This window comes from Lepidochelys olivacea, assembly GCF_965140295.1.
Source record: "Lepidochelys olivacea isolate rLepOli2 genome assembly, chromosome: 1".
NCBI lineage: Eukaryota > Metazoa > Chordata > Testudines > Cheloniidae > Lepidochelys > Lepidochelys olivacea.
Genome location: NC_140411.1, coordinates 255,124,697 through 255,146,792, shown reverse-complemented (window position 1 = coordinate 255,146,792; position 22,096 = coordinate 255,124,697). Strand labels below are relative to the sequence as shown.

At 41.3% G+C, this 22,096-nt stretch overlaps 1 protein-coding gene across 1 annotated transcript in view; it reads right to left on the bottom strand.

Moving 5' to 3' along the window:
* Positions 1-385: 385 nt before the first annotated feature.
* Positions 386-22,096, bottom strand: part of RIC8B (RIC8 guanine nucleotide exchange factor B) — a 62,649-nt gene continuing 40,938 nt past the window's right edge. Inside the window, exons 7-10 of the mRNA XM_084613702.1 lie at positions 19,976-20,120; positions 15,959-16,103; positions 13,233-13,352; positions 386-730 (exon numbers count right to left, since the gene is read on the bottom strand). Of these exons, the coding sequence (XP_084469828.1) occupies positions 619-730; positions 13,233-13,352; positions 15,959-16,103; positions 19,976-20,120 (522 nt within the window). The 3' untranslated portion in view covers positions 386-618. The remainder of the gene's footprint in view (positions 731-13,232; positions 13,353-15,958; positions 16,104-19,975; positions 20,121-22,096) is intronic.

The window sequence follows — 22,096 nt, the reverse complement described above, 5'->3', positions numbered from 1 at the left end:
ATAAAAGTAGATTAAGCGGTAGCTGACTGACACAGAGGGTAAATTTTGAAACAGATCGGTTAACCATGGTAACGAATGGGGAGATCAAATTTGATGGTTAACATGTTGTTCTTCTAAAGTGGTTGTAGAAACATTGAGAAACCGTGTAAGCAAACTGATGGCTTGACTAGGTCAGTCATGTCACATTTAACATCCTTTATTCCTAGGGCAATTAAGTCATTCTGCTTCTTTAGCTGAAATTGTATTTTGGGACGGGGCTGGGGTAGGACACTGTAAACAACAACCAACAACAACAGGAAAAGGAAAAAACCTATTGAAATGGGAGAGAAGAATCTAGCAAGTTACAATAAATATTTACTTTTTTTGCATTGCAATCTTTTATTTTCATCTCACTGAAATACAATTTGCTTTACAATTAATAAACTGATAATTTGTTCCTATATAAATGGATTAATAAAAATGCAGAGATTACACCACAAGATCCATCATTCAAATATCCCAATAATAAGACTTAAAGTGATGCTGGCTAATGAGAGGGTAGAATGTGTAGATAAAAGATGTCGAGGCTCTGAGGGAAGATGCTGATTAAAGGAGATATTGACAGAAGCAGGTGATGCTTTAGTCTGAATCTGAACTGTCTTGCTCATTGGTTTGGTACTGGCAGATTGTCTCTTCCAAAGGAGTCATCGTGCCATCTGTTCGAACTCCCATTGGCTTTATAACCTCATCCCTGTAAGATTTTTTAAAAGTCTTAATTAGCATATGCACACATGCATCAATCCACTGTTTTATTATATATAGAGATATACACACAAACTATATTTTTATAGTCTTTAAAATAACGTTTTAATGAAGATCTCCATTTTGAATAAGAAAGGGGAACAAAACAAATCCAAAACGGGGGTGGGGAGGACAGATAAAGACTTCATTCATGTAGGCCAACCTATTAAGCCAATTAAAAGATACAGGAAAAGTCAATGCCTGACAGACTCACCACAAGGAGCAGGTTCACTGTTTTAAATACATACACTAGCTTTTCTTCTGTGAATTCTTTAAGAAGAAATGGTTGCCAAAGTTTCACCTGGCATTCTGGGCAACACACAATTAAAATAGACGATTTGATACATATTATCTCATTCGGTGAAATAAATCATTCAGGAGAACACATTCTGCCTACACAACCTCTAGTGGTGCTTAAGTACTTGTTGATTCATTTTGAAAGTCAGCTTTTTTTTTTTTTTTTTTTTTTTTTAACTATTGCTTTTGTTTGTAGCAGTTTAATTACAGGGATTGACAGTCATTTTAATCTCTTCAAAGCTCCAAAGGCCTCTCCACAGCTAATCCAATTATATCTACTCCACAAGCCACGGCCTCATCTAAAGATGATTAATTATTGATTAAGCCAATCAAAAAGTATTAGCAAAGATTTATTTAATCCTCACATTTTATCACCTCATTTATTATATGTGGATTATGGAAAAGGCTGTAAGGTCAAAGATAACATTTTAATTTTCCATTAAAAAGCCCTTATTTTTAATTTTCATGATTTCATCTAAATGGTGTGGATGCTGGACCCTAATTTACCTCCAATTTGAAAGGGAATCCCTTGAAACTTGTTTGTTGTTCCCAAAGACAGCCATAACTTAAAGAGCAGGATTTAGTTACTCTCAGTGGGGAAAAGCTTTATTTCCCCCAACATTCTGCCTGCTCCTCACTCTCTCTTTAGGACAAACGAGAAGGGCTTTGTACAGAGAGTCATCAATCCCTCCTTCCAATGATGACTGTTACAGAAGCAGCTAGAAAAGCAACACGCTAGTTGCAGGGTATGAACAATAATTCAGATATTATAAAGATGACCAATGTTCAAACAAGATACCAGAAACCCTAGTTTTGAAGAGTCTCATCTCTCTCAATAGAGAAAGGGAAGCTCTGAAACCTGTCATTATGCAAGGCACTGCATTTAGCCGTATGGAGTGGAAATCTATCAACTGCATGAAAAAACTTGTACAGATACAGACAGACATCATCTTCCTTTCCAAATGCAAACAGATGGACATCGTACCAAAAGGACTGAAGGTAAAAAATCCATTACAATCTACATACCACACAGACTATGCTGACAGCTTGTGCCACACGCTCTCAAAGAAACTGCGGAATCACCTGATCAACATCCTCTACAGCAAACAGGGAAAGATTAAGAATGAGCTCTCAAAAATGGATACTCTCATAAAAAACCAACCTTCCACACAAACTTCCTCGTGGCTGGATTTTACTAAAACTAGACAAGCCATTTACAACGCACATTTTGCTTCTCTACAAAAGAAAAAGGACACTAAACTTTCTAAACTACTACATGCTACAAGGGGCCACAGCAATGGTTCCCTCAACCCACCTAGCAATATTGTTAACCTATCCAACTATACTCTCAGCCCAGCAGAAGCAGCTGTTCTATCTCGGGGCCTCTCCTTCTGCCCCTCCACCCCCACGAACATGATACAGTTCTGTGGTGACCTAGAATCCTATTTTCGACGTCTCCGACTCAAGGAATATTTCCAAAATACCTCTGAACAGCATACTAATCCACAGAGGTCTCCCTACCAACACTACAGAAAGAGGGATTCTAGGTGGACTCCTCCTGAAGGTCGAAACAGCAGACTGGACTTCTACATAGAGTGCTTCCGCCGACGTGCACGGGCTGAAATTGTGGAAAAGCAGCATCACTTGCCCCATAACCTCAGCCATGCGGAACGCAATGCCATCCACAGCCTCAGAAACAACTCTGACATCATAATCAAAAAGGCTGACAAAGGAGGTGCTGCTGTCGTCATGAATAGGTCGGAATATGAACAAGAGGCTGCTCGGCAGCTCTCCAACACGAGTTTCTACAAGCCATTACCCTCTGATCCCACTGAGAGTTACCAAAAGCAACTACAGCATTTGCTCAAGAAACTTCCTGAAAAAGCACAAGATCAAATCCGCACAGACACACCCCTGGAACCCTGACCTGGGATATTCTATCTACTACCCAAGATCCATAAACCTGGAAATCCTGGGCGCCCCATCATCTCAGGCATTGGCACCCTGACAGCAGGATTGTCTGGCTATGTAGACTCCCTCCTCAGGCCCTACGCTACCAGCACTCCCAGCTACCTTCGAGACACCACTGACTTCCTGAGGAAACTACAATCCATCGGTGATCTTCCTGATAACACCATCCTGGCCACTATGGATGTAGAAGCCCTCTACACCAACATTCCACACAAAGATGGACTACAAGCCGTCAAGAACACTATCCCCGATAATGTCACGGCTAACCTGGTGGCTGAACTTTGTGACTTTGTCCTTACCCATAACTACTTCACATTTGGGGACAATGTATACCTTCAGATCAGCGGCACTGCTATGGGTACCCGCATGGCCCCACAGTATGCCAACATTTTTATGGCTGATTTAGAACAACGCTTCCTCAGCTCTCGTCCCCTAAAGCCCCTACTCTACTTGCGCTATATTGATGACATCTTCATCATCTGGACCCATGGAAAAGAAGCCCTTGAGGAATTCCACCATGATTTCAACAATTTCCATCCCACCACCAACCTCAGCCTGGTCCAGTCCACACAAGAGATCCACTTCCTGGACACTACAGTGCTAATAAACAATGGTCACATAAACACCACCCTATACCGGAAACCTACTGACCGCTATTCCTACCTGCATGCCTCCAGCTTTCACCCTGACCACACCACACGATCCATCGTCTACAGCCAAGCTCTGCGATACAACCGCATTTGCTCCAACCCCTCAGACAGAGACAAACACCTACAAGATCTCTGTCAAGCTTTCTTACAACTACAATACCCACCTGCAGAAGTAAAGAAACAGATTGATAGAGCCAGAAGAGTTCCCAGAAGTTACCTACTACAGGACAGGCCTAACAAAGAAAATAACAGAACGCCACTAGCCGTCACCTTCAGCCCCCAACTAAAACCCCTCCAACGCATTATTAAGGATCTACAACCTATCCTAAAGGATGACCCAACACTCTCACAAATCTTGGGAGACAGGCCAGTCCTTGCCTACAGACAGCCCCGCAACCTGAAGCAAATACTCACCAACAACCACATACCACACAACAGAACCACTAACCCAGGAACTTATCCTTGCAACAAAGCCCGTTGCCAACTGTGCCCACATATCTATTCAGGGGACACCATCACAGGGCCTAATAACATCAGCCACACTATCAGAGGCTCGTTCACCTGCACATCCACCAATGTGATATATGCCATCATGTGCCAGCAATGCCCCTCTGCCATGTACATTGGTCAAACTGGACAGTCTCTACGTAAAAGAATAAATGGACACAAATCAGATGTCAAGAATTGTAACATTCATAAACCAGTCGGAGAACACTTCAATCTCTCTGGTCACGCGATCACAGACATGAAGGTCGCTATCTTAAAACAAAAAAACTTCAAATCCAGACTCCAGCGAGAAACTGCTGAATTGGAATTCATTTGCAAATTGGATACTATTAATTTAGGCTTAAATAGAGACTTGGAGTGGCTAAGTCATTATGCAAGGTAGCCTGTTTCCTCTTGTTTTTTCCTACCCCCCCCCCCCAGATGTTCTGGTTTAACTTGGATTTTAACTTGAAGAGTGGTCAGTTTGGATGAGCTATTACCAGCAGGAGAGTGAGTTTGTGTGTGTATGGGGGTGGGGGGGATGTGAGAACCTGGATTTATGCAGGAAATAGCCCAGCTTGATTGTCATGCACATTGTGTAAAGAGTTGTCACTTTGGATGGGCTATCACCAGCAGGAGAGTGAATTTGTGTGGGGGGGTGGAGGGTGAGAAAACCTGGATTTGTGCTGGAAATCACTTTAGATAAGCTATTACCAGCAGGACAGTGGGGTGGGAATAGGTATTGTTTCATATTCTCTGTGTATATATAAAGCCTGCTGCAGTTTCCACGATATGCATCTGAGGAAGTGAGCTGTAGCTCACGAAAGCTTATGCTCTAATAAATTGGTTAGTCTCTAAGGTGCCACAAGTCCTCCTTTTCTTTTTGCGAATACAGACTAACACGGCTGCTACTCTGAAACCACTCAAATCACAGTCATTATTTGCACCAGACACAAACTCAGAGTGTTTTCTCCTCTGGCATTTTAGAAAAATGTATTTGCTGCACTATGTGGCTTGAGACACCTTGAACTCAAGGAAACCAGTGTGGTTTTGCAAGCTGGGCTGGGCAGACTTCTAGGTATTTGTGCAAGAGGTCTGCAACCCTTGCATGCAGACCAGTGACAGTATGGCTTCCTTACACATCTGAGTCTCCAGGGGGAGCTGGCAGGGGGAGGGAATGTGCAATTATGTACTTCCACTGGCTATTCTCTTCATGGAGGAGAGATAACTAGCCGTGGACTAGGACTGATTCTTCCTCCCCTTCTCACTTTGGCAGTATGGGTTCTCGGCCTCTCCTGACCATCCAAAGTTCCAAACCACCCCACAGTAACTTGTGTACTTCAAAAGGGTAAAATGAGAAGGGAGAGGAAAAAAAGGACTAAAAGTAAAGAGAATGATTAGCAAACAAAATATGTGATGTTTGGGATGCCACAAAGCTAACTTTATGAGTCTGGAATGAGTACATTACTCAAAACAGAACTCGTTGGGTAGGTTTGCAAGAGGAGTAACTCCACCAATTGAAATAAAGCCGACTTTGACATTTGCATACAACAATCCTCATGCAGATCCTCAGCTCGTGTAAACTGTCATAGGTCCATGGAGGTCACCAATTTAGCACTGGTTGCTTAGAGACCTCAATGGAGCTATGACAATTTATGCCAGTTGAGGACCTGCACCCTTTTGTTTAAAGTAAGGTAAAAGTCATCTTGGGGTTCTCCTGACAAATGCACACACGTCCAAGAAAATAATTTCACATCTATGCTATCACAGCTGTGAAGTGTGATCACTCCACATTATAGGAAAGAGATCTTACTTCCCACATGCAGTGGGTGGCAGTATGAATTTTGCTGTATCAATTGAATATATATTATAAATGCAAATATATGAATGTACATATTAATAAAATTTGTTTAAGTGTGTATGAACATCCTTGTAACCCCTAACAAGATCAAAGACTCTTGGCTGCACTACACATATTCCTAACACAAACAAAGCATTCTATTCAAGTATACAAGTAGAAAACACACCCTAATTAAGCAGCTGGTAAAATGCATTCTTTTCTCCACTTGCAGATCTCCCAAGTGTCCCTTCAAATTTACCTATACAAGTTTCAGCTTCCTGCTTGCCACTTAGCTTAATAACGATTCAAAAAATCATTCCCTTGTTTTCAAGGGTACTTCTTTCTTGTCTGCTCTGTGTATGACAGGGCAGTATTGACACATGGAATTAATGACAGTGTCTGTAACGAAACAACTGTCATGCAAACACCAGTCTGCTCCTTTGATAACATGGCATGTTTGGGACCTATTCACCTCCCTATAATTGAGTACTACATAATAGTTCCAATCCTTTCATATAACATTATTTTGTTCTATGATTAGAAAAGGAGGGGGGGGGGAGAATCTATACACCATTACCTTCTTCATTCACCCCCTGATTAATGCTGTGTTTTTAATGAGTGTGGCTGCTATTTAGGCAGGTTCTGTTACATACTTGTTTTGTTGACTTCTGTTCAATGTACAACAAAACCCAAGCTGTGATAATTGGGGACCATTTCCATCAGCAAAAGAATTCCTGCTATTAATACAAGGTTGGCTTGGAAAAAGCACCCTTACATTTTAAATTAGTCAATTAATATATAATTCTCCCATAATTTATAATGGAGAAAGTGTTAGTATATTTATCAGACATTTTAATTAGCATGGAATATTTCCAATACTGTTGGATATAAACAGATGGAAAATTGCACAATAGTGATTTAATGTGGCTAAATTTAGTCCTTTGCAACTCCGAAAGGTTATGTTAAATCTTTTTGTACAGATTGGAGAAGGTTTTGGAAGCTCAATCATACGACTTACTATGGAGAGTGAACTGATTCGCACCCAACAATTCTCATTGCTATAACAAGATGAGTTATACTACTTACTTACAAACAGGTTTTATTTGAAACAAATTCAGGGCTAACTCCAGCCACCCAACACCCTATCCAACACCTTGCCCAAGTAGTGTTGAAAGTTCCCGAGTGCTGTAGAGATTTCAAGGTCTTCCTTTTCCCTTGCATTTAAAATTATTAGAAATACATATATTACAACAACAGCAACAGGAAAGCATCCTTGTCAGGCTAAATTTGTACCAAAGTTTAGTTACTGTGAACGGAACAGAGAGCTTTTATAAAACCAAGACCACACACTTATTTAAAAATCAAAAGATGATTTATATTTAGGATAGGCTGTTATGGTTATATCAGATTTTTTTTTAAATACTTCATTCCTATGTATTTTATGGATGCTATCCTTGTATGTATCCTGACTTCTGACGAGTAATGAGTTCACATTCTGTATGCCACTTTCCCTTTTTGTGGATTACAAAACTCCAGATAACACTTCATTTGTAAAAACTGCAGTTTAACCATAAAAACCTCAATACTTTTAAAAACCCTCAGCCTGTACAAAGCAGTTTTTCAGTTATGTGCAAAAGAGTCTGAAACATCACAAACATGTATATTCACTCCTCCCCTTCACACTACCTATATTTATATGCAATAAAACTGGATGAATTAATTTTCTACCCAAACTTGGCAATAATAATTCGTTCTCACAAAATCAACTTAGATCAGCGTTAGCATCAAAAGATTCATTCAAGCACAACTGCCATACTGAAAAATTATAAGTAACTGAAAATAGCAGATATGCCATTGCAACCTTACCTATAGTCTAATATCCATTGCATTTCTCTCTCCTAGAGGGTTAATAACTTTAAAGATGCCAATAAATCCTTATCACCTCCTTCCAGCTCCATCATGCTTATCATTTAGTGTTACAAAATGCCATAAAATGGTTTCAGATATTTCCTTGTTGCATGCAATTATCTCCTACAACAGGCACTCTTCAATATTAATACACTACAAATACTAAAGTAATCAAAAAATGGACAGCTTCACAGCTCACAACATGTGTGTCCAAACACATGACTGCTTGTGAAAGTTTGTGCCCTTTTAAAAAATGGTGCCATGTTTTTATTTCCTAGGAGTGCAATCGGTCAGAGAACGCATTTTAAAAACAATAAATAAAATCAGATCTAGAAAGGTCTGTAATCAGATGGGATGATTTTTGCCATTTTCAGTCAGTCAGGGACTTATCAATCCTTTATATTTTTCTTTACTGTGAGAATGCTAGTTCTTAAAGGGTTACATGCCATAAGGTTACATGCCCCACCCCACGTTTTCCTGTTCAATTTCTTTCCCTTTTAAAAAAACCCTCCCCCTAAATGATGAAAAGCATGCTGGTGCTGGAAGAAGGTGATAATCATTTATTGGCATCTTTAAAGTGATTAACACTCTAGCAGAGAAGAGAAATGCAATGGACATTAAGATTGCAGTAGCATTTCTACTACTTTCGATTACTTATAACTTTTTAGTATGGCAATATTTCCACAGCCAGCTTCCTTATGTGTTACTTCCTATAGTGACAACAGAATTAGCAAGTCTATCTAGAAGGAAGTACACCTGCCATTAGTGATCGGCTTCAAGGCCATGAGCTTCAGAACCAAGAAACAAAGAAGCTAAGAGATTGTGGTCCTAGACGTGTAATTCCAGCATAGAAGAATATTAGACTTTATAAAACTTCTGATTAATTTTCAAGAATTGTAGCAAAGCAGCTTTCAGTTTAATTTGTAACTTACAAACAACTGCAAAAACATTAGCGTCGGTCCCTGGTATACGTCAGGGTTGTGTTCTTGAAAAGGGCCATGGATACCGAAATGACGTATACCGGGGACCCGCTCGTACAGCAGTGGCGTAGGCAGGAGGGGACACTTGGGTGGGCGGGCAATGACGGGAGGCAGAGGGGTAGGAGCGGCCTCTCCACCCCTCCACTTGGCCTTGCAGTGTGGGGTGCAATAGACACTCTGGCCAGGAGTGCCTGGAAAAATGTGCTCCCCTGCTCCCCCCGTGCGCTTGGGGCTCGCCCTGCTCTGCCCATCTGGGGCTCTGTGGCTGGAGCGCCGGGCAAGCCCCCGACCCCCGCTCCGTGGCTGGAGCACCAGGTGAGGCGAGCGCTGGGATGGGAGCAGAGTTGGAACTGGGGTGGGGGGGGGTGGGCCTGGCTATTAAGTGGGGCTACCCATATCTGTTGCATATCTGTCGCCCATCAATAGGGGAACGTGTTCCGCTTCACGCTGGTGAGCAAATCTGTCGTTTGCAACTCCCAGTACAGTACTTCAAAGGACAGATATGCAAATCGGGACAGATGTGAATCGGAACACGTTCATCTATTGATGAGCAACAGATATATGAAACAACGGATAAGGGGGAAGACGTATACCAGGGACCCACTGTAGTCAACTGGTAGCGTTAACTTTATGAAAAAAGTCTCTGCACTGAAAGGCTCAGAGTGCTGGCACATATGTGCAGTTCCAAATAAAAAGGAGAAAATCCAAATCCTGTTAAAATTAGTTCCTCTTCTTGAATGCAAGACTGGCAGCTTCTGGTTTCCATTTAATCTCTCTACAAACTGACCAACTGCAGTAAGTTACATTTGGTTAAAAAACACTCCAGTCTCCTGTAAACAAGCTTCATTTCTTTTAGTTCTCTCTTCTTGGTGGTATCTTTTTACAATAAATAAAAAAAAGGGAAGTGATTTTTTTTAATTTGTTTTACAGCAGTGCCCAGGGGGTCAAATCATGACTCAGGACCTCTTGCAGTGGGCACTGTACAAACACATATCAAAACAGTTCCTGCCCTGAAGAGGTTACAATCTAAGGCCTTGTCTACACTATGGGGGTAAGTCGAGCTAAGTTACGCTACTGAGTTGACGTAGCTTAGGATGACTTATCACGGTGTCTTCACTGCACCGTGTTGACAGGAGTGTCACTAGACCCGCTAAATCGACACCTGCTGCATCAATTGCAGAAGTGTTGATCTCCCGGTAGTAATGAACAGGAGACAACAAGTAGATACGACAGACAGAGGGAAGCACAAGGTAACAGCGAGAGGATATTGGTCAACAGCATAAGCAGCGCAGACAACGCCCAGCTACCTAACCACTGTTACGCTTTTTGTAGGCATCATGACAGGTGCCTCCAACCCTGTGAATTGAGAAGGCTCTTTCGTCACAGTAATGTCATTCACATTTTATCTAAATGTATTTTTGAACAGCTATAATGATAGCAACTCAAAAGCCTTCAGTCTTAAATAATTTCTCATCTCCAGTACAAAGTTTCCCTTTTAAGTTTCGGACAATAGGTAGGGTTATTATGATGTTCCTTAAAATGACCTCTCTTTTTACTACCCCTCTTTATCTTAATACTCTATCCTATTCACTGATTTTCCCTCACTGTTGCACATGTAATTCTATTAAAGTTAGCTATTTTCTTGTGATCATCGCTTGTACATATTTTACTATTTTTTGATGATAGACAAATGCGTCTTTTTAATACAAACAAATGTGGGAAACAATTATTCAGTTACTGCACTGGTATTTCCAGACTGATGCACCTCAATTTTTCCCTTCCTTCACATCTGGATTTAATTAAGTGTATTTGTTAATACCAAATCCAATGTTGCCATCCTCTCTCTTAGCATGGCACACTTTCTGATTGCAGAAAATCAAACACCCTTGCCCTGCCCTCCGCCCCACGGCGCTGCCCCCCACTCACTCCATCCCCCCTTCCTCCATTGCTCGCTCTCCTCCACCCTCTCTCACTCTCATTTTCACCAGGCTGGGGGAGGGGGTTTGGGTGTGGGAGGGGGAGAGGGCTCCAGCTGGGGTACAGGCTCTTGCTGGGGTGGGGCCAGGGAAGGGAGGTTCCGGGTGAAGAAGGGGGCTCCAGGCTAGGGCCGAGGGGTTTGGAGTATGGGAAGCGGCTCAGGGCTGGGGCAGGGGTGCGGGAGAGGGTGCAGGCTCTGGCTGGAGGTGTGGGGTCTTGGGTGAGGCCAGGGCCAAGGGGTTTGGAGTGTGGAAGGAGGCTCTGGGAGGGCATTGGGGTGTATGAGGGGGCTAGGGTGCAGGCTCCAGGCAGTGCTTTCCACTGCTTCTGGGAGCTGCCTGAGGTATGGCCCCCTGGTTCCCGGCCAATGGGAGCTGGGGCAGGGGCAGCACGCAGAGTCCCCAGCCTAGGGGCCAGAGGGGAGACATGTTGCCACTTCTGGGAGCCATGGAAAGCCAGGGCAGCTAGGGAGCCTGCCTTAGCCTTGCTGTGCTGCTGACCACAGTATTAACAGCCCATTCAGCACTGCTGACTGGAGCCGCCACGGTCCCTTTTCGACAGGGCGTTTTGGTTGAAAACCAGACGCCTGGCAACCCTAATCTCTCATTGCGTTCTTGACCATTTGAAAAAGTTATTCTTAAATAAAAAGATCTATGAAGATGTATGCAGCAAACCATATATCGCCTATCAGATAGCTTTGTAGTTTAAATTTCCTAGAAATACTTAGATTCTGTGCCTTTATGAACTTTGGCTCCAGTCCTGCAAATGCGAATATTTTATACATGACAGCAATCCCACTGAATTCAATGGGTTTGATGTGCGTAAGTGTTTTTAGGACTGGGGCTTTTATGCATTTGAGAATAGCGCCGTTAAATATTTTTAGGTGAATCAAACTCCTATGGCCCAAGCCACTAATAAACATAATCAGTGTTATATTAGGTATGAACTGGTACTTGAGAACTCCATACTCGTTTGTTTATAGGGGATTATGTTACTTAGATAAAGAGTTGCTCCAATATTCACATGTAGTGGAAGTGGAGGAAGAAACTGTTTCTGAGACATCCAAGGATGATGCACCAATTCCTAAATATTAAGTCAAGGGTGCAGATAGTTATAATCACTAAAATAGATCTGTTCTCTCTTGGTAAAGAGAGCCAATATGTTAAATCAACTCAATTCTTCTGCATTAATTTATATTTTAATACCATTTTCTTTTATGCTATTATCCTTATACAGATTGAAGTTCAATTTATCCTCATTTGGACTACAGCAAATCACAGCTGCAAACTCTCAGGCTTACTCACAGCAGTGTAAATCTAAGCCACTTTTTCCATTTGTGTCTCAGTTTGTAAACCTGTTAATATAAATTCATTTCCCACAGGCCATCCAATAGACTACAGATGATAACTTTTATTCACTACTTGTGTGACCGGGGCTAGATTTTATCCAGCAACTTAGAAATAATAAATTTTGTCATTAGCAGTCTGCCAAGCCACCTAGTGCCTTACGGTGTCTTCCACTGCTGCGTCTCATCTTGATCCTTAGTCATTGGTGTATTTTACTCCGCAAACACTGTATACTCCCCACCTTTTCTCCACCCCTATTCATTCCATAATGTGACAGTCTCTTATGTTGTCCATACACTCCCCAACCCTCCCACTACTGCTTTCTCTACACAACCTTTGATTGCTTCTGTTAGTCACAGCAGCTTCCTCCTAATCTGTTCTGAACACAGTCCCTGCCATTCTGTCCCCGACTCTTGCTCTCCCCTCCAAGGTCAGGAAGTGAGAACAGCACACCCACACTACTATCAAGAAAAAGACATTGTCTATAATCACTGCTACTTAAAAGTAACAGCAGTGAGACTGGAAAACACAGCAAACCTGTCAAAAAGCAAGTAGGTTTTTAGAGACTCTTGGTTTTTCAGGGTGTTTTATTATGTTGCGCAATGTTTTAAACCAGATTTCTGAAGCAACTCAATGTGCACCTGTCTCTCCACCCTGGCTCCTTTGCTTTGGCGCAGGGAACCAACCGTTTCCAAAGGTCCCATACACATTACAGTTTACATAGAGTTAGATGGAACAGTGTTAAATACAAGTTCTTGCTATCTGTCCAAGTGTAAGCATCATTTTCCTGTCCAGTGAAAGTAGCCAAAACGGGGGAAAAAACCAAACACTTAAGCATGTGGATAACTAAAAAGCAAGCAAATTGTCCCACCGACATGAATACACACCTCTGACAGAGTGAAGAACTGGGGTCTAAACCTCTCTCTTAAGAGGAGCTATGATTAAAAACATCCACTTTTTTTGTTTGGTTGTAGTATTTTGGATAGTGTTACATTACCTGGAAAGTTTATCAAACATGTTGACAAGTTTCATGGCTTCATATTCTTTTTGTTCTTCTGTCATTTCATCCATAGGGTTGGGCATTGGCTCCTCTACATGGCCAGTGATAAGATTAATGCTGTGATGGGGGGAAAAAAGAAAAGAAAAAAAAGATGGCTGTAGCATTTACATCTTTACATTTGCCAACAAAATTTCTCTTTTTCAATTTTGACAGATAACTGTTTTAAAAGTTAATGCTCCCTGGTAGCATTATAAAATGGTTTAACTCCTTCAGACAGAATTGCAAGTAGAATTCTGCAGTTCTTTTCATGGATGGCCTTCCTCCATATTGTTGGCTTTTTAATTTTTTATTATATTAGCCCCATGTTAAGTGCTCAAATACCCAAGTTTCACGAGTACTCATTATGCCTATGGGTCAAGACTCAAAAGAGGAATTCTATTCAAGGTAGGCATTTTGAGTTAAATTTTCTGGAACTATTACTTTTGGCACATATGGCCCAGTTCTGATGGTGCACTTTATCCTCCCCCCACCCCAAAAAAAACAACAACAAAGTGATGGTGTGGGTACCTTAAAATGGCATCACCACTTCCTTTATTTCCTTCTCACACTCATTTTTACTGAACCAAGCTTTACTAAGACCAGAGGCTGAATTTACAGTACTGGCTGTTAGGAACCCCCTTCTCCCACGCAATTTTTACTTGTAAACTGAGAGTCAATTGGATATGGAAATCTGTGTTTTGTGACTGGACACCACAGCTTTAAAAAAAAAAAGTATGACTTTTCAGAGCAGAATCACACTTCCAAAAATGAAATGAAAAATAATATTCAATAAAATAAAAATAAAAGTAGTAGAGGAAGTCATATTTAAGACCTTTTCACATAAACAAAATGGCAAATCCCAGACTACATGCTCACAAACATCTTTTACATTCAAGATGCCCATCATTTATTATCTGGAGATGACAGGACTGTTTTCAGGTCAGGTTCTTGACAAACAGACCAAGAGGAAGATGTCCCCAAACTATAGGGAGATTGAAGTCTTCCGTCTCTTTTCTTCTCTTCGTGGTATATGTTGCTTTAGGGGGAAAAAAATTGTTGCTGTAACCTACTGAACTCCAGGAGATTTTCCAATAGGAGGGCCAAGAGAGGCCTGAATCTGCACATTTTTTAACAGTGTCTTTGAGAGAGTCTGAAACTAAAATCAAATAACCCTACATATATTTGTATCTTTCTTCCATTGAGAAGATTAGTAGCTTCAAGCAAGGCAGAGCAAAGCCATATAACAAGTAAACCCTACTCAAGCACTACAATGGGCATTTGAAATAACTATGCCTACTGATAGTATCCCATCACTAGGGCTCTACTAATTTCACGGCCATGAAAAACATTCACAGACTGTGAAATAAGCCCTGCCCCGTGAAATCTCATCTACCCAAAATCAACTGGGCTGGGAAGGGACAGGACTTATTTTTCTATATAACAGCCATGCAGGGAAAGAACCAGATCCACCTCCACAGACAGTGCAGGAGTGAGTGTGGTGCGCTGCAGCAGCCTCAGAGGTGGGTTCCAGACTGCCACCCCCTGAAGTTTTTGCCAGGGCTCGGGGCGCTTGGGCTGGGGCCTGCTGTGCCCCACAGCCTGGGCTCAGGGCACCCTCGTTCTGGCACTTCCACCCCCGCCTACATATGGCTACTACCAGGGCTCAGGGCATCCAAGCTCTGGGAATTTTGCTCCCTCTCCCGTCTGGCTCCTGCTGGGGCTCAGGATGCCCGAGCTCCAGGGCTGCCGCTCCCCTTCCGCTCCCCCCGGTAGCTCCTGCAGGGAAGTGCCCGGGCTCCAACTGGGACTTGGGGCTTCCACCCCCTGTAGCTCCTGCCCAGGCTCAGGGCAGCCGCCCCCCGGGGCTCAGGGCTGTTGTCCCTGATGGCTCCTGCCAGGCCTTGGGGCTGCCACCCCCACTCCCCTGTGGCTCAGGGCTTCCACCCCATGGCTCCTGCCAGGGCTGGGGCACCCATTTTTCAAATTGTGGGGGGCCCCTGGGGGGCCCATGCATTAATCCACCACTGGCCCTGACTAGCAGCTAGGAACCCTTTGTTGGGCCACTCCCAGCAGCACTGGGGGATCGGACCTACCTCCAGCTCTGGGAGCCTCCTCCAGCTGCAGGAAACTCCGCAGCCCAGAAGTGAGTATGGCAATCCTACAACCCCCACACAACAGCTTTAGGACACACACACACCCCCACAATGATCCAATTTTGGATCAGGACCCTCACAGTTACAACACCCTGAAATTTCAGGTGTAAATATCTGAAACTGACCAATTTTAAGACCCTGTGGCTGTGAAATTGACCAGAGTGAACCATGAATTTGGTAGGGCCCTACCCATCATATATCTAAAACTGGTTAATATGGAAACATCCCAGCCTAGAGCTAGGAAGTTCTCTATCACTTATCAAATTCATTGCAATTGATGAAATTATGGAGGCAACATTCAAGGATGAATAACAAAGACGAAGTTACACTTGAACCCCAGAAACACTAGATCTGAACAACACTGAAAACCTTTATAAAGTCTGTGAAAAACAACAGTCCATGTAAATACACACAACTCCAAAGTTGTAAGCTATGATGGACCCCTTTGACAAAGGGCAGAGAGGAGGAAACTAACTCAAAACACAGTGGACTGGGTGGTAGTAACAGGAAGAAAAAAAAATAGTACTGTACTTTGGCTTTGCAGATTTATATTCTTCAGTGTCTGTATCTTCATCATCCGAGTACCAATGATCTCCCCTTCCTCCTGCTAACAGGCCCCTTGCTGCCAGCAGGCCTGCTGCATTACCATAGCCTGTATACTTTAACAAGTTGTCAACTGCAAAGAGACAAAGATCAATTTATTCAGCTAGAAGTTAATTTAATTACAGTACAAAGTGCAACATTAGCATCATCTTTAAAATGGGTTTTAAAATCTAACTTATTTATATGGTGACCAGTATGCCCTATGAAATAGCTGAAAAAGGCAGAAGTGAGGTACTACATTTTAATTCAGTCCCGCAGTCAGTCGCTTTTGATTTTTTAATAAGCCATAAACATGGCAAATTTAAGTTTGCCTGTTTTATATCATTTTGTATTTTCAGGAGGCTGAAAAGCTGTGATAAGTGAAAGTGTGTATTTGAACTCTTGACAGGAAGGTGGGGTTCAGTGGTATGAATCAGGATTGGGACCCAGGAACTCCCGAAATTCTAATCCTGGCTCTAAACTCTGCTCTTTTTGTGGCTCATGTGAAGTGCTTTCTCTCCCCCAAAAAGAGGGCTTTATTTGGTTTGATAAATAACGTAGGCTGGGATTTTCAAAAAGTGCTTAAGAGTGTTAGGTTCCCAACTCCCACTGAAAAGCAACGGGATTGAGTCACCTAACTTCTTTAGGTTTCAGAGTAACAGCCGTGTTAGTCTGTATTCGCAAAAGGAAAAGGAGTACTCGTGGCACCTTAGCGACTAACCAATTTATTTGAGCATGAGCTTTCGTGTGGAAATCTTGACTGTAAATGCTAAGTATTACTACTGCAGCCACTATTAGAACAGCTTGTTTTATTTTCTATGCAAACCCAAAGAATAAAATAATTTTTTTAACATCCACTGACCAAAGATGCAACTTACTGGCAACATTTTCCTAAATGATCTAGAAAGTTCACTGAATCCTTTCATATTTGGTCAACTTTCTGTTTTCCATCCATCCTTCCACCCTCCCAACCCCCATCTTCACAGACAAAGTGCTCTTCATTGTTTATATTTGTGCTACTGTTATTTATGGCAGCTAACTAGAAAATTCTTGGTTGGTACCATTGACAAAATTTCATGTTTTTGAATTTTGTTTTCATTATTATTGCTTGAAACTTTCACGTATTTCCATGTGATGTGGAAATTATTTTTTGAAAATGATTATCTTCCTTGAGAAATGTGGTTTCTTTTTAATCTGAGGTTCACAGTTATGGGCAAAATTCTGCTCAATTGACATACCCTACTCCCAGTGACTTCAGTGGGAATAGTCCAGTGAGTAATGACAGCAGGATTTGGCTTCAATGCTTCTCAAACTATGGATAGTATAGGTAAGTGACAGTGAAAGGATAACATTTTCTTGAAAAAAAAAAATGTTTCTGGTACACAGCACCATGCATATACTATTTACAGAGTACATAGTCCAGCAATCGCAGAACGTATCATGCTTAATGTTCTGGAAAAAGGCCATCCTATTAGTTAGAGAAGAAGAGTTTAGCCTCTCCTTCTGTAGTATTAAAGCTGGCCATTGTTAGAAGGGGAAAAAACCCACATAATTTATGCAGCCAGTATAGGAGAAAAAAAACAACAGTCAGTCACTTTTCTCAGTACAGCCATCTGAAAGAAAGACCACATGGCACAAAGCATTTTTCACCAAGCACAAACAAGGGTTTTCTTGTTTTTTTTTAAAAAAACAACAACAAGTGGTATTTTAAACCTACAGCAGATTGTTACTTTTACCCACAAATTCTCTGTGTGTGACACTAGCAGAATGAGAACTTGATGTGGGAGACAGAAAATCAGTTTCTAAGCTTTATCAACACAGAATCATCACTTGAAATGTAGGGCACTTACAAGAAGTCAGTTTCCAAATCCATTCTCTTGCATATCAGGCCAGTAGGGGCTTGGAGAACTGCAAATACAGTCTACTCATCCCTTATGGGGACTATGCTGCATTGCTATGCAGTGACCCCTTTGGCTAATATACAATAGAACAGATCCTGATGTTCTCCTAATGGAGTCCATTCAGCCTTCCGTATTCAAAATAAGGTCACTAAAAGGTAGGGTCTTAAGGGAGAATGAGCATTAAAAAAAAAAGGAAAGAGCACGAGATGCCACAGTATATTCCCAGGAGAAAAAGCAGGACACTTCTACAAGGGCAAAGGCCTAGACTTTGCATGGTTATTCAAAAAAATTCTTTTTTCAAGCAGCAATTCTGAGAATCACCTTCTCTGAATGCAGAATTACAAAAGTGATTGTCCCTACATCTTACAAAGGTACTCCACAAGCATGCTTATGCCCAAGTCTGGTATTAAACAAGAAATTAAGCTATAAAAGCAATTGCTGGCATGCTCTTAGCAACAGAAACTCCAAGATCGTGGCTATATCTTGAAATAGGTAAATAGTAAAATTTGCACCAGTACAGGAGCCCTCTCCTCCCCCACTTAAGCCCTTTGTACAAGGTTTAATGAAGGACCTTGCACATTCCCTCTGCACTGGGGTGAAATCCAGTCGAACTTGGTAGTGATCAGAAGTAATTTACATATTAATATTTTGGGGCCTAGTGGTAAGAAAAAAGAATTGGTTTGCTCAGTCCAGATCCTGGTACCCGTTTTGTAGCTGCTCTGAACATGGAACTCCCATTGAAATGAAATAAGATACTTTGCTTCAAGTCAATGAGAGTTTTGGGAATGGAACAGCTACAGCAGACAGTTTACAGACAGAACTACTACAGCTGGTGCCACTGGCATTCTTAGATGAGGGGTCAAATATAGAAAAAGGCAGACAACCTAAATAATTCTGACACCCAGCAGGGCTGTGTGCAAAAGCTTGTTCTGCCACTCTATCAATTCCATGACAAACAGAAAATTCTAGTCACCTGGCTTGTAATTTTGGGTACATTTATCAGATTAAGAAATGATAGATTTATAAATGATTTTTTTATATGATAAAAAAAGCCCTTAAAGTAATTTTTTACTGTAGGTTGCTGTACTATAGACTAGGCTGTGGAAGTACAGTTATACTTTAACATTATTACTGGATTGGTACTAGATTTTTCATTAGATATCAAACTTTGAAAACAATGTTTTATGGTTTGAAGAGTTCATAAAGTATATTACTGAAAAGGAAGATAACCATTAAATATATGTCAGGAAAGAGTTTGGATAATCAAGGTATTTAGTCTGAACTGATCACAATTTATTTCCAGTAAATTATGTTACATCTTTAGAATGTAAGATCTTTGAGGCATTGACTGCTGTCTTCCTGTTTGTCTCAGAAGCACCCGGCACATTTTTGATACTAAATAAATAAGGCTAGAATCTTATTTGTCAATTAGGACTCCAGTTCTTAACTGAAGCCACAGATCTCTGGAAGGCAATTAAAATTTTATTTTCAGTCTTTTTTAAAGAAGATATTTGAAGGACACACTTTCACCAACACAGAATTAACTTGGCCATTAAAAGGTGTTAATTTCATTTAAAGAGTAGAAATAAAATCTATTTAATATTACACAGAAGCATGGTAGGTGTATGTGCTGTCTGGAAGCAGACAGAACAATTAGTCAGTTGCAAGATCTGTGTTGAACTAAATGACCTGCAAGAGGGAAGCTGGGGGGAAATATGTAAAGTAGCATAAAAAAATTTCAATAATTTACAATTACTGTTGTTTAGTTAGAGTGGCCAGACCCCAAAAATGAAGCTCAATTCTGTCAGTATACATTAATTATGATGTTAGTACTATGTAATGTCCCATTGCACAGTAACTATATACATGTAGATAGAAAATGGAAACCATTATCTAATATTTGATTAATGATGAAAAACATTAGGCATGATTTTAGCAGTATCACAAACAGTACTTTTAAACTAAAGGACGTATCTGGAATTGGGAGGGTTACAGAAATAAGAAGATCCTCCAAAAGTCTTGCTGTAATTAGAATAAAAGGAAAGGAACAAAATTGATTTTATACCTCTCTCCTTACAAAGGACAAAAAGGAATTCTGCTGCAATTTGCTTTACTCCAAGGTCGACATGTGTCATAAGGCGCACAAGTTTGTTTCTCACTGTTGTGCCAACTTCAGGACGATTTGATACATCTCTTAATGGAGGCAATACCTAGTGTTACAAAAAGAAAAAGTGAAAACCATACATTCCTGGCAGAAGTTAATACAGTACATGGAAAGGAAAAACATTGCAAACTTTGATTTCTTGGAAAATAATGTATGGAACAAGCTTAAAATCCCACCCATGCAAAGCAGCTGCAAGTTTATAAGTAGGATATCTACAATATAAAGCCTATCTTGCAAAGGTGACTAGAGCCCAGCTAGCTGCATGGGTTTCCTGGGACCTCCGCAGACAACTGAACAAGACACCCGCCTTAGAATACATTTGTTTCCTCCTTCTGCCACCTTTATCCCAAATAATATCAGGGCTCTAGCCTATGTCTCAAATAGTCTTCTTGCCAAGAAGAGCCAGAGAAGGGGTACAATGAGATTGGATGAGGAGATCAGTGAGGGAGACTAGAACTGGGAGCCAGTAAGGTGGAGGGGGGGGCGGGACAGAGAAGAGAGAGTGAGAGATTGATTGGATGAGGAGCTGAGAAAGGAGACTGGGACAGGGCTGAGAAGCCTGAGGAGTGGAGACAGGGACTGGGAAGGCAAGGAAAATGGGACTAGAAGAAGATGTCAGGGAATGAAAAGACAGCACAGACAACAAAAGGTTGGAGGGGATGGGGCTGAGGGTGAAATGGGCAGAAGAGCTTGTGCTCACTAGAACAAGCGAACATTCTTCCAGACCTTGGAATGGAATCCAAGATTCCTGATTCTCACCATCCCTCTGCTATCAGCAAATATCTGTGAAACTCAATGGTAAAATGTGCGTCTCATCCCCCTATAGTGCTGATCCACATGAAGGATGACAACTTTGTTACTCTGTTTGCTCAAGTAGCAGAGATGTGCACAGTGGATCCAAAGGTTCCAACCCTGCTGACGAGCCATGTGGGTGTCAATAGGATTCCACATGAGAGAATTTGTTTTTTTCAGTTTGCTATTTTTAAGAACCATGGGAATTACACACAAAAAACTAAAAAAAAAAAAAAAACATTAAAAGAACATACTAAGGATGCAAAGTCAAGCACTCAAAAGTTGGGAAATGCCATAATAAAGGTTGCCTGTGCATTCTTAATTTGGCCCTTTTGGGCATACGCATTATGATCATGAAATTAGAAATTGCATCCTAATACATACACATGAGGGGGCCATATTAAGACAATCTTAATTCTGGCATTTCCTAACTTTTGAGTGCTTGACACAACCTCAGTACTGCACTTTTAATGTAGTGTGTGTGTAATAATCAAAACATGTTCATAGGGAAATGACTGTCATATGAATATGGGTTCAGGTGGGGAATATGCAGCAAGTACAGATTTCTTGAAAGTAAAAGATCAGGTTTTCATTTAAAGGTCCATAACAACAAAAAGGGAAGAAGAAAAGATGCAGAGAAGATATGTGGTAGAACAAAGAGCTAGACTATGATTTCAGGCACAGCCCTGAGAAGGGTGTAATTTGGAAGCTGCATCATCCTAGGAGTAGCCACAGGAGACACTAAGAATCAGTGATGCAGCTAGGACTCAATTTCTATTCTGCTTCCTCCTTGCTTGGCAGGGGGGCATTTTGAAAAGTTTTTCCATTGCACTTTAGCAGATAGTTAAAATTGCAGAAGTCTTTTTTAAACATGGGATGAAATTCACCCCTAGGCAGAGGGCCAGCATGGAGCTCATGCTCCACTTAAGACCTATTTTAAGGGCTTAAATGATGCACAACCCTTGAGCTAGCCCTCTGCATAGGTATGAATTTCACCTTGGTTATACAATTTACACACAGCAGTTAAGTCTTAAAGCTCCAACACCATTGACTCATTTCTGCTGATGTATTGTAATTTATGACTAAAGCTCAATTGAAGGGTACCAAAACACGGATGGACTGACTGGCTTCCATACAGTTGTAGTGCTATTTTATTAATTATGGGGCAAATTTGCAGAAGTGACTAATGGATTTAGACACGCAAGTCCCATTAGGTTTTTTTGAAAAAGT